This window comes from Varroa jacobsoni, unplaced genomic scaffold (genome assembly GCF_002532875.2).
Source record: "Varroa jacobsoni isolate VJ856 unplaced genomic scaffold, vjacob_1.0 scaffold_989, whole genome shotgun sequence".
Classification (NCBI taxonomy): Eukaryota; Metazoa; Arthropoda; class Arachnida; order Mesostigmata; family Varroidae; genus Varroa; species Varroa jacobsoni.
In genome coordinates this window covers 195,987-214,279 of record NW_019213891.1, presented here as the reverse complement: position 1 = coordinate 214,279, position 18,293 = coordinate 195,987, and the positions used below count along the sequence as shown (strand labels likewise).

At 41.4% G+C, this 18,293-nt stretch overlaps 2 protein-coding genes across 3 annotated transcripts in view; both read left to right on the top strand.

Annotated features, from left to right (window-relative positions):
- LOC111265581 (ATP-binding cassette sub-family G member 5) overlaps positions 1–3,234 on the top strand; it is a gene marked incomplete at its 5' end in the record, with an annotated part of 26,170 nt that extends 22,936 nt beyond the window's left edge. The window contains 1 exon segment of the mRNA XM_022842380.2: positions 2,003–3,234. Coding sequence (XP_022698115.1) covers positions 2,003–2,360 — 358 coding nt within the window.
- A 1,556-nt stretch (positions 3,235–4,790) lies between these two features.
- Positions 4,791–11,516, top strand: LOC147752787 (uncharacterized). Of its 2 annotated transcripts, none has more exons than XR_015313107.1 (4): positions 4,791–5,833; positions 7,535–7,923; positions 8,251–10,214; positions 10,606–10,690. XR_015313107.1 is itself a non-coding variant. In XM_022842381.2 (4 exons), exons 1-4 carry the CDS (start codon positions 5,641–5,643, stop codon positions 10,812–10,814), a joined length of 1,020 nt encoding a protein of 339 aa, XP_022698116.1. In that variant the 5' UTR covers positions 4,791–5,640; the 3' UTR covers positions 10,815–11,516. The 2 variants fall into 2 exon arrangements, 1 of the variants encoding a protein (XP_022698116.1); XM_022842381.2 differs by having other exon boundaries at positions 8,251–8,479; positions 10,606–11,516.
- Positions 11,517–18,293: the final 6,777 nt, after the last annotated feature.

Sequence of the window (18,293 nt, the reverse complement as noted above, 5' to 3'; positions counted from 1 at the left end):
TCTCTGTGGTTAACGGTCAATGAGCAGAGGAGAATGCCCTTGGACAAAAATGTAGGGCTGACCCCCTCATGCATTCAAGGCGTTGGAACAGAGCGAACGGGCAGGTCTGAAAAGGCTGCCAAAATTCGTTGACATTTGCCTGCCAAACTGGGTCGTAGGGATCAGGTGGAAACTTCATTCATTCGCAAAGGATAAACTGGGTGTTCTGATTGCTCTTATTTAATGTAACTGTTATTCTTCAGGGCTATAGATCGGACGTGATACTGTATTTTCCGACGGATAATGACAACAAGGATTTGCTGCCCGTATTATTCATATTATATATCGTATTTATAATAGAGTAATTATCACAATTGATCAACATTGTTCGTCCAGTAAATAACATGTATTTGTAAAAAGGTGTATTAATATAAGATGTATAAAAGGCAATTAGGCTAGTGACACATAATAATACTGCGTATCTAACGTTGTGGGTCCACGACATTCAATGAAAAAAACTTTATTATATATATATAAAGTGGCAGCTTATGTAAGAGTGAGACGCGCGAAAATATGGATGAAATGGAGGGAATCATTTATGAATCAGTTGAAACATGTTAAGGAAAGGGATAACTGAGCGCCGGACTTTGTTTCCTGTACTCATGTATCTGGCCCATGGACAATAGCTAAAAGGCATGCGTATGTACGAGTAGGTTTCCAAGTCATAAATGGACCATTCAAAATCAAAACACAGAATAGAATATACCTAAGCTGGCGTCATTCGAGTAATTCGACGTTCAATGGAACCAATTTTTACCCGGTCTTCATTACACTTTCTTCAGTTTAAGATAGGTAAACTGGCACGTGGCAGTTGTAATCATTAGAGATACAATAGCTACAAGTGACTATTAGTGGTAGCTTTTGAGGATAATGGTCTGCAGTAGCCTCGTTTGTGAAAATGTCTGTTAAAGAAAAAACCAGGTAAAAGAAACGTACCCGTTTTTCATCCTGTGTTGATACCTGATCTGCGATACCTCCTGTCGTGCAAGTAGAGGGTACTATTTCGTCAATATGTTTTACTGGCTAGGTGCAAACGTCTGCCCGTTCATGGTTGTGCCGTACGTTGTTTACTAACCTGAGACGGCCGCCGTGTAAAAATTATGTATCAAGTTTCGCAGCGAAAAGAAGTTTCATATTCGAGCCTTATTTGCCCTTCCCGTCACCACAATGTGCTTTTAGGTGTTTCAGTCGATTCTATTCGTGCTACTATTACACTATGTATGTCGTTCATTGATTAAATTCAAACCGCTCGTCCTTGCTACAAGGCCGCTTATGGGGTACCTTCATCGTTCTCGTATATATGGACACATACGCTGGATGCATCAGTGAGCGTGCACTTATATCAAAAGAGCCTGTGCTGACACGTGAGCCTCTCGGCGCGCGCGTTTACCACTAAAGTCAGATCTCTTCTTACACAAGCCTCTGGCTGCGCCGAAATTTATGGCCACCATCGACATAGTCGAAGATGACATGTAAAATCATCGAAGAACTGCCATCGTGCTACGAGGATGATGTATTGGACCATATTTGAGAAGCCCAAGTTTTTAATTCGCTTTAAACGCTAAAGGGAGCCTTCTATTGCGGCTTTGTTAGCGTAATTGGTATAATCCATCGGTTCATGTTTGCTAAGTTGGAACACGACTGAAAAGAGGTCAGTTTTTTTGACACACGTTGCACAAGCTGTCCTTGAAAGAGGAGTCATTTTGTCACAAAATTTCAGCATCTACAGATACTGGGCTTAAAGTAATAATAAAATAAAATAAAGTAATAAGAAAAGTGCAAAGAAACGATGAACAGCCTATGACAAACAATTTAACTTCAAATATTGGCTAACTCTGTGTGGCAACAGTAGGAATGTACTGCTCGGCGGCACTGTTTCCTATCTTATTTGCATTAGAAAAGCTTGTCTTAATCTATTTTCAATAATTCATAGTTAAAGGGTTGATTTGCTTTTGTTCAATAGGTCGCTGGTTGTAATGCCTGATTGGGCCTATTATGCCAGCTATGGAGTAATGCATCGTTACGCCGGAGCTTTCCTTTACCAGAACGAGTTCGAAAACTACGCTTCACTCGATTACGCTCCGTCTATTAACGGAACCTCCTGTGGACCCAATGTGGAGCCTGGCCGTTGTTATTTCGTGAGCGGGTCGCATTTCATCTCGCAGAAATACCGCACAGGCCGTGGTACCCTGCACGTCGACCTGCAATACTGGCTCAACTTTGGCCTGTCTTTCGGCTTCATCGGTGCGATGTATCTCGTCAATGTGATCCTCCATATTATTCCGCTTCCGGCGTCCGTGAAGATTAAGTTTAGGGACTAAAGTATATTGTGAATGCTTAGCAGCTTTATAATAGCATACACTTAGTAACAATAATCGTTTCATACTAACGTAACGAAATAGAGTACTATTACGGGGCTTGATTTGCAGGTGGAAGTAGAGGTTAAATAGCTGGGTTGTTTTGACTTTTCCCTTGAAAGAATTAACAAACCACTGGCGCCAATGCATTATGTATATTATGTTTGCTCATAGAAAAAAAAAAAGCTATCAGGAAACTAAATCACATTTATATTTCACTGACTATGGAAAAATTCAGTCTGTATAACATGCGCGTGACCCTTGGAAAAATACAATATCCAAGCGACATCTGACTTAAATGTAAGTTGGACAACGGTCATTTAGGAAATATGTCTTTCACCGAATCTACACCTGGTCCTTTTTACTACAAGTCATGTTTTCTGTTCGCCTTATCATGTATTGCTACCCTTGCTTCTTTTATTGCCGAGATGTAGCTAGAGTTGTCAGATACAGTTGTTTACCAGCGAGAAGGTACGGGAAAAGTATGATGAATTATTTATTGAATGCACATACGCCAAATCCCCTAAGCACTGCACAGCAGAGACGAACGGTTCCCGCAAACAGGATTGCAAAACGAAGGACATACAAGGGTGGACAGAAACAATTAATATGTCTACATTACAGATCTGTCTATGCACTTTCCACGGCTCTATCTGTCTACTGCTGTTAGCACCACTACCCGGACAGATTTACGTAGCTAGGCCGAGTATGCCCAACACGATTTCGTCACGGGGAACGACATGTGTGAGTGATTATAATGTTAACGAGGGCAAGATATACATGCTGTTGCAACAGTTAAATTTTCGAATCGGGCAGCAATAAATCCTCAACTTTTCAACGTCTGAAGTCATCGTTATTCGTTCGGCTTACTAAACACAAAAATCCACACGAGTCAATGTTTATGAATTAAATAAGTGAATTATAACGGTTCGAAGCTCTCAGCATCGATGCTATTATCATAGATCCTTAGTTCGTGTTCCTGTTCGCATCGGTTCACTCTAACACGCTCAATAGGGCGAGTACGAAGCTTCGTTCCAAACTAAAAATCAGTAGAGAACGTAAGCACGGTCCACGCAGTCAAGAGGCAAAAGCTGGAAGAAGCTACGCATGCGCGCATGGCACCGCACACAACGTCTCTCGACAGCGTCGAGAGGCTTCGTTTCGGACAAACACCCATGAATTGGTCAAGTGGATTAAATTTCTCCTGTAGCAATATAGCCCTCCCTGTACAATATTACTTATATGCTAATGGAATTTAAAACCAACCCCAAAGCTGTTGTACTCTTTCTTTGTGATAAACAAGTCTTCACTGCATTTAGGATAGCTTTTTCAGCCGACTTGATGTTCCCTCTGGACGACTGGATCTCGATGTAGCCTAACGACAAATACGACTTGAATAAACGGCTTGTGTTCAGCACAAGGGCAGAACGAACGCCTCCCGGCGAAGTATGACACCTGTGCTTAAAAAGCTCATCTCCATCCAATTATGCATTGCAGACTCGTTTAGTGTATGTACTCCTTATGCATAGAGCACAAAGAGTACTTCTACCGATATGCCAAGAACATAAAATTGGCTTGCATATGATTGAAAACCGAAGTGTGTTCGTATATATGTATGTATATATATAGAGGGAGGATCTTTTTTCTGGCTAACAGTGTTGATCGACGTGTACGGTAGTAGCGACAACAGAATAGAGCGTAAACAACGATGCTGATACTGGCCGACTAGCTTGGGGCGGCGACACGATGTGCTGGTTTATTTGATCTTAAATGAATAAGCTTGATTGATGTTACGTATCTCTGAAGTACTATGAAGCACACTCAGTATTCGGGAAGAATATTGCCTAGGTTAGAGTGCTCCATTCGTCCATTGGGAGCCTTTATAGCTCATAAGCTTTAAAATGCGGTAGAAAAAACTAAGCGGTCGAAAATCGTCGGAGCTCTTGTGGTACGCTCGAGTCTCACATGTTCTGTGCGTGTTGTAAACCGGTAGAAAACCAACTTGCGAGCTATAGCTGCCACGAAACATTCAGCGGATATGTACTCTACCGAAACATTGGCTCAAGCAGGAAAATATCAGTAGATCTTAATTGGGTCGACCAGATACTGTCTGCCCAAACGTAGCCTTAAAACATGCCGCATAATTTTACTATGTACAATTATCGATAGAAATCACACTTGCGTTTACATGCCCTTACTCAAGTTGACAGTGAGTAAACTTCGTTTCAATTTTTATCACGAGCTGCGTTTCTTGCTTTAATACCTTCAAGACTTGTCCAGCACGCCCCGACATTGCCTCCGAAACAACAGTAGTAGCACGTTTCTTATTGCCCCTACTTACGCTGCTACTACAGTTGTAATTAATAATCTGCCTTTGAAGCGGAAAAGCGATTATTCTACCGTCGCCATTTTCAAAAATATGAAAGCAAGCGACAACAAATATCCATCGCTATCACTGCTAACAAAATAGTAATCCTCTTGTAACGATATGATCATCAACTTTACTTTGTCGTAGATACGATTGCTCAATTGAATTTCGACAGTCGGCAGCATCGAAACGATCCGCGGTACTCCTCAAGATCGACGACCGTTTATGCACGGTCATTAGTTGAACAGACACTGTTGAAACACGATGGCCGAAATTAAATCTTGCCAGTTACACAATATAACATAAATAAATTATCGGCCTACAGTAACGGCAGGAATTAACTCGCGATACACAAAAATAGCATTAGATACCGCGTACTTTCGGCAGCGAACCTAAACAGACACTTTCTCTCTCTCTCGCTCTCTCGGTTGGGAATACCTACGGAGCCGCCGACAGCGATAGAAGTAATGTAAGCATCGTTTTTTTTTGGGGGCAGCACCGTCGAATTGTGTTTCGTTCGTTATATAATAACGGCGTTGCGGTAATTCTCATTCCTATCGAAAGCCTAATAACATTGCGGTGTTTACAATCTGGTCCGAGTTGTTATCATGGGCGCAGTCAGAGGAAACGGGCCTTCACAGATATTGCAAACTACAGTGTGAAGTTATTAACGAACTCAAACAGCAGATGTACCTTGATGTGTTTCTATGGCTGAACTTGTACGCGGCTAACTAAAACTGCTCGATAGCTTACGGAGTGGCTCATCGTCTCCTAGGGAAGCTTGAAATACTGATATGGACATTCATAGCGGATAGCTGAGTGAAGTCCGTTCAAAAAGCCTTCGATGTACAGCGTATTAGGGTATCAACTGTGACAATGCTCCGAGTCGCGAACGCCGTTGTAGCAGTTGTGGCAGTTTGTCTGGTGATGGCAAGCTGTGTATTAGCATCGATAAGGAGTGCTTCTGCAGGCGCGAATTACAAATGGTTTCAGCCTAACCTCGTGCGAAGAAATGGCCATAGTCATCGTCATCATCACGTGCGTACACATGTCGATGTCCTTGAAAACGGTGAGTTATATGGAGTTCGGCAGGTTCAAATGGGTAAAAACGTCTCTATCATCTTTATCTTTCGAGATACTTACTTCAAGTTGGTATTTCTTCGTATTAGGTTCTTTAAACGTAGCCCATTGTTACCTCCGACTTAGCGTGCCGTAAGACTGTGCACAAATCAGCTAGATCGTTCATACAATTAGGGAAGAGAACTATCATTGTCTATAGCGCGTTCTACTTCAAGCTCAAATACCGTAGAATAGACAGACTTTCTCTTCCGGTAGGCAAACGTATTCCTCTTAAATCTCTGCAATATATTAACATTCAAGTACAATCAATGCAACCGTATATGAATAACGACGATGCTCTCAAAAATCGAAGCCCTTTACGGTTCTAGTAAAACGTATACATCGGGCCTTTGCCGTCGCCAACGCTTCAGACGCTGCTACGACCGACGTTCGTAAACAGAAACGGTACTCAAATATAACATCATACAATTTTGTACTTTGTATGTTCGCTTTCTCCTTCTCTCTGCCTCTAACCTGTTTAAGATTCGTTTAGCTAAAGGCATCCTTATTCCATACAAGGTATTTTCGTAAATGCAGATCATCTCAACTGTAATGCTATTCCTTCACTGCCGTTAGTACCAATCCATTGAAGTAAGATTTTGAAGACTTTTCATCTGACAACATTTCGGCTCGACTAAAACACATATTCATTGCAATATATCACGTCAGTAGACGCAAAATTCCCATAGCAAACTGAAAAGCTAAGTCACGCGCTCATCAGACAACATTAAACTACGAAACGTTATTATTCTTCCGTTAGAAGCGTATGATCAGTTAAATAACTAACGTCATCGCTATTCTGCATAAAGGAGCCGAAATATAAAGCAGATTCTAAGTTCGACTGATGAAAATGTCGAGCTGGCCTGAAAATCCAGGTCATGCTTAATTTGTGCCCTTTTGCTGCAACGTCTCATTGACCTTCAGCTAGGCGCGCACAGTGGACTTCCGCCTTTAGAAGGGATGTTTCCCTCTATGATTTTGCCGAACGGTCTCGTATCCACAAGTTGACGGTGTTTACGTACGAGAGGAATAGGAGCTGGTCTCATTCACTTTATCGAAGAGCCATATGGATAATGAAAGTATATACATGACATATATGCCAAATTGAATAGGAATTCCTATTAGGCGTAAAAGGCTAAATAGACCTCGGCGACAAGATCGATAATGAGCGATTTACTTCATATTTATTTACAAAACAACAGGGCATTTGTTTAGACCGAACACGTTTTTCTGATGATTCGCGTAGACTTGACAAACTACTTTAGAGAGGATCCGTTTTTCGGCCTTTTATACGTGCTGAATAAGTGAAATCTGAACAAAATGCGCACCTTATAACTCATATTTTTGCATCTTTAATCAGCACATGGAAAAATCGAAGCTAGCAGGTTTCGGCGCTTCAGAGACGCATAATGACTTGCCTAACATTCATCTAAAATACATTTGCTTCAAAGTGGTAACCTGTAAGGTACGCTGGTATTATTTTTTTCAAATTAGCCAGCTAAACAACGTTGTTGTTTTTTTTTTTTTTTTTTTTTATTTAACGCTCTATAGAGGGAAATCAAGTTGAAAAAAAGTTCAATATTTGTCATATCGAAGCTCCAAGTAGCAAGCATAATCAATTACTATTCGATTAATTTCTCCATTCTTGCAGCTTCGCACCCACCTGAAACCGTGATTCGCGCACCATCTGTGATTGCTCCGGTAATTCCAACAGTATCTCTCTCCGTTCCAGTACATGCCGTTCCAGCAATCCCCCCTGCCGGTGTATCGACGGTGTACACCCCAAGCGTTTTAACCGTGATGAGGCGTCCTGTCGTGACAGGTTTCCTGCACAGCCCACTTCCCCATCACCCGCCGCCCCTTCCTCCTATTCCACATTCCCCTGTTGTCCCTATCGTTCATCATCATCATACGTCAACCGGAGCCCCAACTCCGGTGCCCGTGTACGCCACCTTTATTTCGCATGGTCCTCCGAATGTCAAACAGAGGACAGTTTTGCTTCATCATCATCATCATCACCATCGCCATGTCGAAGCGAAGGTAATAGGGCGATCTACGAGAACACATAAAGCTTTATGTTAAGCCGACAAGTTAGTAGAGATGCCCTGCAAAGAGTACAGCATACACGACACATCAAAATAATAATAACAAAGTCAATTTTATGGGATTGAGTGATCTGCTAAATGGCTCCTACAGGCCATTTAGGCACCGCGTAGGTGACGTAACAAGAACGCGTAGGGTCGTGTAACATTGTGAATACGTTCGGTAATGAGTGACGTAACAAGTCATAGAATTTTGTCATTATCGAAAGAGCGTGTATGTTGGCTGCAACGTTACGATATCTAATATAGCATTGTCTTGTTACAGTCTTTGACATTGAACGGTTTGCCGGTAGTCGTGGACCCAGTTGCATATAATCGAAAGTTTCAAAACTCTGCATCCGAGGACGAAATTATTATCAAGGAAAGGGACCTGGCACAGTTACTACACAACAAGTATACCCAGTTTAGCGATCATTCGTTTGAGCCTGCTAGAGGCCAAAGTTACGTCAGACAAGATTACCACGAGAGAAAGAAGGCGAAATTCTACTATTCGGGTAGGAAACAAAGACGGTGTAGGTACTCGCGTGAGCTATGATTGTATAATGCACTTTTAAAATTCACAACTTTTATCACCATGATTGTGAGAACAAGCGCAGCCGATTGCTTGCGCCGTAGTCAACAGTCGCAAATAAATCCAGTTGTAACTATTGACAGCTACACTGATTGAATCTGTCTTCCGTGGCACGGCCTCCGTTCTTGTTTGCATACAGATCGCATACGTTGAATACCCTATAGAGTCCAAGGCTGCGAGCAAGATACCTATGTAAAAATCATGTTTTGAATCATCAGGTGTTTGGATCCAGGTCCAGGAACAGGGCAGGTATAGAAAACGAACCAGGCAAGCCAACTGGATATAAATCAACTAATTTCTAGCAAACCTATGTACACCGATGAGAAGAGGCAGTTGGAAGCTGATATCGAATGAGCTTAGATGCATTTATGCCTGCGTTATTGGATTGCATTTGAAACCGTTCTTACGAGTTCTACATTCATTACATCGCTTGGTTTCTATGGCCGCTGATAACTAATAGCAAAATGATTTAAGCGTACAAGGGTTACACCCGGTCTTCGTTATTGGGTTAACGGGCTGGACAAAGACTTACATCTGCTAGATATCTAAAATGGTGCCATTATAGCCACGTAAAGCAACTCTGTTCCTCGGTACTTTCGAGAAAGTGCTAGGCAGAGTTCTGATAAAAAGCCAGATAGATAGCCGCAAGTAGCGTTGCGACCAGCGAAGACAGGGCTGTAGCAAAACTCAGACAATAAAGTACTATGAACTAGCTTTATTTTGAAGTGGTCAGGCGCAATCTCGAAAGGCGTTCACTCAGCAGCTGAAACACTTCTCGGGTTAATCAAAGTAACAGATAGGCTTTAGCAGTTCTCCCACGCTTGCAGGCCGACCGCGTCCATTTTAATGAGCTCGTTAGTGAGGATTCACTTTTTACTGTATCAAAAGACAGCTGTGTAATAATGACCTAAAAGAATCTAACAGTGACGAAAGAGAACTGCTCCTATGAGGGGTATAGCGTGCAGGTGAACGAATTATATTACTAGGACGTATTAAACAAAGTTGTGGTGTACCTTTCTCAAAGCTTTGAGAGTTATCGAAACTGTAATCGTAGCCCGAACTTGCCGCGGTCAGTTTTATGATTCAAGTTAGCTAAAACTTGAACTTCTATGCTAGAAAGACAACGTTCTTATGCAGTGTGTATATGGCATACGATACAAGATTGCCATCGATCGGTTCCGGTACAGTTCGATGATAGCGAAAGCACGTCCTGCTATAGGCCGAACTGTCAGACATTCACCTTGTGTCAGTTTACTGCTTAGCTTGCTGTATCGTAGGCCCATACGTGAGTTGTTCATGTTTGTATGTCGTCTGCTGAGTTGTCCGAGATACCGCTGGAAGGCTCTTTCGGTAGCGTGCGGAGCATTTCGTCACGATTATCATGCTTCGCCTCGTATCCGAGTCGACTTCGGAAACCGATCTAATATTTTGCCGAATGCTCCTTTTACCTTTTTAGCATGCTTCCATCATTTATAGCCTCGCTTTTATCTAGACAATACATTTATAACATGTTGAAATTCATTGTATTTTGCAAAATTATACATCTGTTTAAAAAGGCGAACTTTTGTACTGTATATTAAGTGAAGCCAGTATAAATTTTGGCTCTAAATTCTAGGGACTAAGAGGAGTTGAGATTGGAGTAACGTCTAATACGACCAGTGAGTGGATTATATCCTCTGATTTTCCTTTTTTAACACGGTTCTTATTTAGTTTGTCAGCTTTAGCTAGTAATTGATTGTTGGCGAACGAAAGGTATTTCGGTATGATCACACTAACCTTGGACGGCTGTGGGACCCAGCTGGCATCCATATTGCCATGCACTAAAACACCGAATAAACTGCACCTTTTACATTTGAATTATGTAAAGAATTCCGTTTATTCAACGCTTTATTTATTATATAACTAGCTTACTCTGTCTAGGGTCTGTCTCTTACCGATTCTAAAACTAATTAAGATTACATCACGTTGATGCACCGTGTTGAAATTGCATATATATATATATATATATATATATATATATAAAAGAGGACCTTTTCTCTCTTTAAACAGTTGGCGCGAGAGTTTACCGAAATTCGCGAAAATTACACTCACGACCACGTAATCCAGAGGATTCTGAAGATGAGCTACAACGCCCAAACCCAAATCAGAACAACTACGCGTTGAGGAGTCGTGGCGAACGGATCGACCTTAGCTACGCCGTTAGGGCCGACCGCGCACTAAACGGACGAAATGTCGTTGTTATTATTCCCAAGAAATAATGTTATTGGCCGTATCAACTTCACAATGGACTTATATTGTAAATTGACTGAGTAATCTATTGCTAACAACTGTTTTACGCGCTTGCTTAATGCTGGCCGACTGAAAGTACAATGTTTAATGGCAACATACCCTCAACTTAAGCCCTGGCACAGATGCTGTGCAAGATGTCCTTCGCTACCTATACAACGATGTAAATATTTCGCAAGTTATTGAAAAAATCGTCTTGAGCTTTATGGCGTCGTTAGTCACTAGAAAATTCTTAGCAAGCTTCCTTTCTGTCCAACTCCTTCTTCCTTTCTGTCTGCTCTAGCAAGTAAACAGTGACGAGAAAACTTTTTGTGGTATCGTCGATTTTCAACCAGTTCGACCACGAACTATTACATCTTTAATTTTTCTGATTGTATCCATATAACCACAACGAGATCAGAAGTGACTCCTAAAGGACATATATCCATCCATTAGAAGTAACTTCTGATCTCGTGTTATCCGAGTGAAAAATAAAATAAACCATATAGGCGTTACGTGCGTAACAAGTTAATTATTCTAACTAGTTCTACTTAAACTATTTTTTGATAAATTAGTATCGTATTTGTATTATTCTATGCGTCGGTATTATATTCCTATGGGATAACTGAAGTTTGCTATTATGGTAATAAAATGGCCTCGAATGAGCCTCGAATGAAAATATAGGCATCTACCTATTTTTCAAATGTGAAGTTTTTTTTCACCAGTACCCGTGACTTGTGCCGTTTTTCTGATTAGGTCTTTTAAAAGAGCCTTTCTCTGTTGTAAGGTAGTACCGCCATTCCTGCAGTGTTACTAGCCTAACGGTGAGCGGGTCGTCGTCGACGGAGTAGTTTCGTCGAAGACATGCGATAGAGGTTGCAGCAGTACTAAATGTCTGAAGGAACGCTTTACGACAATACTGGACGTAAAAGTGGAAACATTTGTTTAGCAGTGATAATCAAAACGAAAGTCAAACGATGATTCAGTGAGTGACCATCTGAGCGCGTCGAGCTCGCAGTGGTGCGGCGTTTACGAACAATGGAAGCGTTGTTTCAAGGGTATACGCCGGGGACAGAGTTTATGTTGCGCTCCGCTGAGCTCCTAATAGAGGGGCCTGCGTACAGAGCCGTGAATGACAGTATATATCGTGGCTGTGGAACCTGTAGTAATAGCGGTAGCAGGAAGAAAAGCGAACGGAACAGAAGCCCGCTCGGCGATGACTGCCATTGAACCGATGACTTTGGTGATCGTGGTGGTAGAATGTGTGCGCGTAGGTTGGCCGGCAGGATGCAGCGACCAGACATATCCAAAAACAAACCATATGGCTGGCCCTTTGGATGTTCACCTTTCTTCCTATTTGTAGATATCAATTTCCGTAGATTCTGTAGCCACCGCTCGGCGAAGAACCATCTCTAATAGCTGCTAACACAGGTAAGTGTGCGAAAGCTAGTCTTTGTCAGATGCGCTAAGCAGTTAACGAACACTGCATTTCAGCTTGTTTGTATTCAGATTGTATTTAGTAGATAGCTGAGTTAATTGCTCAGCTAGGAGCCACATTTGACGTAAAGACTACGCCATGTTAGATTTTAGTTCTTCATCTGCGGTGCAACTGCTCACTCGAGTAGCAGCTGTTAGTATACCAGTGTAGCATGTCCCGTGTGATAAACACTTATCTGTGTTACTTAATTAGCCATCCTGTTCGGGCTTTTACGCGGCATTACACGATATCTTTCCAGAACAACTGTGTCTCCTCTTAACTTATCTGAAAGTGGTATATTATATATATATATATATATATATATAAACGATTTTTTTAATTGCTATATTTGAAATGGCTCGAAGAACTTGCGTTTCGAGTTAGCTGTTACGTGCACGGTGGACAGAAAAAGTAACGACAACTGTACTAGTTAGATCGATATTAATTTCAACTTACAAAAAATAAGTGCTTCATAGCGTTAGCTGAGTTGATACTACATGATAACATACCGTGTTCCTATCGTCGGGATCTTAATTAGTCGGCGAGATAAAAGCACTAATTTGCCGCATGTCGAACTGGTATAGACAGGTCTGCATGTCAACACGGCCGCTCTATCGAGGCCTTTGTATGCGACCTAAATTCCCAGCATCGTTTCATTAGTTTCGGTCACCGTAGAACAGGCCAAATTTTGGAACATACGTCGGGAAACCTTAGATCTGTTGGAATGTTTCTTGCCGTTGTATTACGACCGTTTTATAAGTCAGCGACCGTTATGCAATCCTCCGCTATGCATCTAAGCTATCGCGTTCAGAGAATTTAGTCCATCCATATTATGATAGGTCCTTTCAAGCTGAGTTATTGGTGTGTTGAGTCATGGGAGAGCCATGCCGGGTCACTGATGAGATCCTTCGGTCTGCACGCGTGGAACGTTCCAAGGGCGCGGCAGGTTCAAAGGCTCGTGTTGGCCTTGTAAAGAGCGATTCAGAGAAGATACAAAAAAGAAAACCGATTTAAACATACGAGCAACCATTAGCTGAAGATAACGTTAGCTTCAGCGGTTAACTTGAGACGGCAACGAAAGACGCAACATTAGCCTTCACTGGAATACAAGCGCTTTTGCTTGTGATCGGTTTTCCGAAATGCGGGTTACTAATGTTTTTCCGCGGTCTTGCCTAAACCATTTTTCTAACTTACAACAAATCTGAGTAAGCAAGTTGAAAAGGCCTTAACGCGGTCAACTTCTCTGCTACCGTTCAATCGAACATTTACCGCACGATCAATGAAATCCAGTGTCGCTCCGAAGAATAAACAGCTAATAATAACAATTAAGTTCTATAAATGTCGTATACAGGTCTACCTACAACGCTCGATTAAATTGCAGGTTTTTAAGATCGTTTAAACGACCAGCTTAAAAAACTAAATTATTAAAATGTTTCGTTCCGTGTTACAAATCGTGCTTCTAAACTCTTCCAAATATAGTACATCAATAGTACGCTTCATCTTGACTACATACATTCAAGGGCTTACCAGCTATTTCTAGCTATGGTACGCTCATTCATAAGGTAACGCAAAGTACGAAGGTTGTTCGAATTACAGGCTGGAAGGCACCGTTCGATCCGCATCCGTGATATAAGCAGTCTTGGTTTACGTGGATATGTTCAGGGCTATAACTATTGAGATGTGCCACTAGAACCGTGCTGTACCTTGTAAATAATAACCATCCACACGAATGGCTTTTAGTTGAGCCATATTTAAAGGGTAGTCGAGGGGGTGCGTGAGAGAAAGCACGATCGCCTCCGGGTGTAGTTATCTATCGCTACGTCAGTTGTTATGTACATGTAGATGTGTATGGTTTGTTAGCGTCGTCTCTATATTATTACGATCGTCATCATCGTGACTAACAGCAGCTGCACTGGCAGTAACTGTATCGCAATATTCGTTCACTTCGCGCAGTCTTCTTTTTCTTCACTGGTCTGCTTCTTCTATGGCGGATGCTGTATCTATTTCAGCCATCGCCTAAGCATGCAACTGTTCCGCAACTCTCTTGGAAAAAGCGAGCTAGACTCAAAGAAGAACCGAAAAAGTCTGTACCTAAGTAAGAGTGAAACACATTCACACAGACACAGAGAGGTTGATACCATCACATTTCGAGCATTGATCAGATAATTACCGGAATGAGTGAGAGTGGGAGTGGGAGTTCTTGAGGGCACGATAAAGCTCACGCCGGTAATATGCTGTTATGGCTTGTTTGTAATAAGGATAAGGTAGGAAAAAAAAAGGACAATGAACGAATGGCAACAGGCCTGATAGCAGATAAGACTCATTAGTCAAGAAGGGCCGCCGTTACGAAAACCGAGTACGAAAACCGAGAAACTCGATGGAGTACCTTTCTGAAACAGTAATAACCGTTCGTCGTGCTGGGTAAAGAGCGCTTTGCCAAGTGGTGGTAATTTGGTAGTTTCTTCTGTGTAGATACATCTTCATTGTCTTCCTTCATCTTCGTTATAACCACTCGAATGCCCATAAACAATTTACAGATCTCTGGCTAGATACGTCAAGTCGTTCGTCGCTATGACTCGAATGGGAATCAGTATCGTTAGGTCGATGAGCAACTGATGGTTTGTACTTGGTGGTGATCTAACACCTACCCTGGCCGGATGCTAACTTTATAGAACGGTTGTTGTTGAAATGCTTTAATCACTTAAAATAAATAAAGTATTCAGTAAATAATAAAAGAAAGCATTGTTATCGTACGATCGATCGGAGTAACACAAATAAAATAACTATTGTTCAATCGGGAAGTAGTAAGTTGACTTGTTTATTTAGTACACTTATCTTCCGTTGGTGATTGTCGACGTTAGATGCCTATTTAGGGTAATACCTATCGGTTGACTTCAAAGACTCGGACGTCCGTTTCTGTCAAGCAGGTTTTGTCTAATAACATATTATATTTAACACAGAACACCCGATGTCAGGATCGGTTTCGTGTAATTAGTTGAGTTATTTATGTTAAAATTTAATATGTGTAAGTTAATTCCACGGGGCCGACTCGAGCCTTTTCGCACTCAAGCTACGGTTGGCACAGCGTGCCAACCGTAGCTTGAGTGCGAAACAATTGATCATTGAACGCAGGTTCCTTGGCGACGAAGCGTCGCCGTTAGCCAAAGGCACCGATAATAATAATCGGTATTTAGTTGTGTGAAACGGATCCTCGCAGAGAGAACTATAACGAATTCAGTAAACAGCGAACGATGTTATCGTATTAAAACGTGTGTCAATACGATCAGGTTAGACGTATCGCGTTCGTATTTTTGGCTTGAGTGTTTGTGTTTAGCAAATTGGTTTAATTGGCCTTCACAACATCGGTGCGCATACATTTCCTTTTTTTTTTTTTTTTTTTTTTTTTTATGGAAATCAAAAACAATAGTTCCTCTACTAATGGCTATTTTCTTTTGGTAAAGATGCTGTTCAATATACATTGCGTCATTTTCGACCCAGCTGGTGCCTCGTTTTCCCAGCCAATCAAGAAATAGTAACTTTGTCTTGTACATTTTCAGTATCCCGCTAAAAACTGAGTTACTGAGAACTAGGTTTTCACCAGCTGTTTACCTATCGGAAAGCTGCTTGCTCCGTTTAAGGACATTGAGGCAGAGGTTATATTTACCTAAACTGTCAACACAATATTTGTGCATTCTCGTTGCATCAGTGTGACTCTATGGATCGCTATTATGGCTCACTCATAACGACACACTGAACACTAACATGAGGGAAACGGAGAAAGATTTAAAGAAACTTCCCTTTTTTCTTCATCCGATTGGTCTGTGGCGCATTTCAAAATCGTTTTCATAGTAAGCGGAAAGTGAATCGCGCCGGATATGCGTAAGGCTTCCATATACATTACCTTCTGTCTTTGTCAGAGGAACAACGACTCCTCCTATACAGCAAGCAGGTTCATATTCAACTCTTCCTGTGCACATATAGATTCCTGCTTTACTTTCTCTTCTCAAAAGAGCGGAGTTTCCGGAAAGACCAATTGCAACGGTCATACCATCAGCTAAATCGCGGGGGACAAAAATAACCATGAGATACATTGAAACAGGAAAAGAGACGGATACTGAGAGTCTGATCGAAAAAATTACTACAGTAATGGCAATTTCATACTGAGATCTAGACCTATAAAATCGACACCATGATTAAAATGAATTCTCCAGATCTATATACTCACCATTCCAACTGTGTCTTGTATTAGCACGAATGTACGATATAGGCATCATGCATGAGCTAGCATCAGTACGGACATGTTTTCAAGACATAGGAAAACCCGAGAAAACCAACTGAACGCCGCCCTTTTTCAAGTGAAAACTAAGTAAGCCTACTAGAAGAATTACACAGCCGATGAAATCTATTAATGAACTACTAAAACTGCTACAGTCACATCTATTCAAAACGTACTAGTTTAATGATGCCTTAGGCTGGCTCTGATCGTTTTGCCATCTATAACCATGTTTTCCAAGTCACGCAAGCACAAAATGTATCGAAATGCTTACCAACAATCCCATTGGACGGTGATGCTACTAAGCAGGAGAAGATGATGGAAGGCTACACTTGAAACCGAGACATTACACTATCACAAGAGTATAAACAATGGCAAAAAGTGATTAAATTTTTTGCCTATTCCCAAGACTTCAGTTCTATTGGTAATCGTTCGTTTCTATATAAATCAATTGGTCGCTTATTTGTCATGCTGTCAAACCTCAATGGCTTCAGACCTGTTGCATTATTTCGGTACTAGCTTAGTGTTTGTCAGGGTAAGTTCGAATCCGTGCATGGACACAGTGAACAGAATACGAGCCGTAAAACCCAGTTGTATGCCTTAAACATTTGCTTGAGCGGTATGTTGGGCTGTACTTAATTTTGGCACCAGATACGAGCTATTGATTTTCCCGATTCGTTCGGTTCTAGCCGAGGCATGTTGGCTTAATAGAAGCATGGCACTTTTTTATTTTTACAGAAAACACTTACGCTCCTATTCGAATTCAAGTGTTTATACCTTTTCAGCTATATCTCCCCGTCCATTCTTCTCTAATCATGATATCCGATAAAAAGTTAGGACGTTTGTAAATTGTACACTGTTATTACCCGACTGGTAATTCTCATTTGTTTCGTAAGTTTCGGTGAGGTTAAAACAACTACAAAGCCACGGCTACTAACGAGCCTTTAGCGAAACTTTCGTGTGCAAGTGTTACCTTTATACGGTAAGAATAAAATAGCTCTATTCAATTTAATGTATACGTTAACTTTAATGAAGAAAAAAACTGGCGTCAGTTTCTCCAAAGTTGCTATCTATCTAATTTGAAAGTTCCTGCTTTCGGCCGGTGTTTGTGTACTACTGTCTTAAGTTTTATTCCTCGTAACTTCTTTACTACAGCTCTAATGGATAGCAATAGCAACAGTTATTGGTGTATTTTCTTTGTCACTTACAAATTAGTTTTCCTATATTCGGTTAAAAATTTTAACTTGTCAACCTAGTGCTTCAGGATGCCTACGCTCCTATCCCTCTGAAATCGTAGATTCGATAATCATTGCAAAACCTGAAGCTAAATCTAACTTGTGACGCATGTATTTGCTTAATTACAGGTCACGTGCTGCCTAACTTTACGCTACCGGTCTTCGTGGTTATGCGATTGATACGTACCGTGCCTGTCACGCCCACTGAGGTACTCGCGCGCATCCGAATTGCGGCACCGTTTTTAAACATAGCTATCTAATATAATCGGTTGGACTTCCCCATTGTGATGGCAAACACAGGGCGCATAGGCAAACGGCTACACTTGCAATGCCAACGTATAGGACCAGGGTTTTCGAGATTACCCGGAAAATATCAAGCCGCAAAAGCAATCAAAATCAGCTTGGCTATCACAGCACCTTACAAATCATCACCCCGAGCTCTATATCGCCATTATACGAAAAGTAAATAGAAGATATAGCAGGTTTT

Excerpts from the sequence above, each read along its gene's own strand:
- LOC147752787 (XM_022842381.2), top strand. The coding sequence starts at position 5,641 with ATGCTCCGAGTCGCGAACGCCGTTGTAGCAGTTGTGGCAGTTTGTCTG. Across the intron at positions 7,924-8,250 it reads ATCGCCATGTCGAAGCGAAG|TCTTTGACATTGAACGGTTT; the intron begins GTAATAGGGCGA and ends GTCTTGTTACAG. Across the intron at positions 8,480-10,605 it reads GGCGAAATTCTACTATTCGG|TTGGCGCGAGAGTTTACCGA; the intron begins GTAGGAAACAAA and ends CTCTTTAAACAG.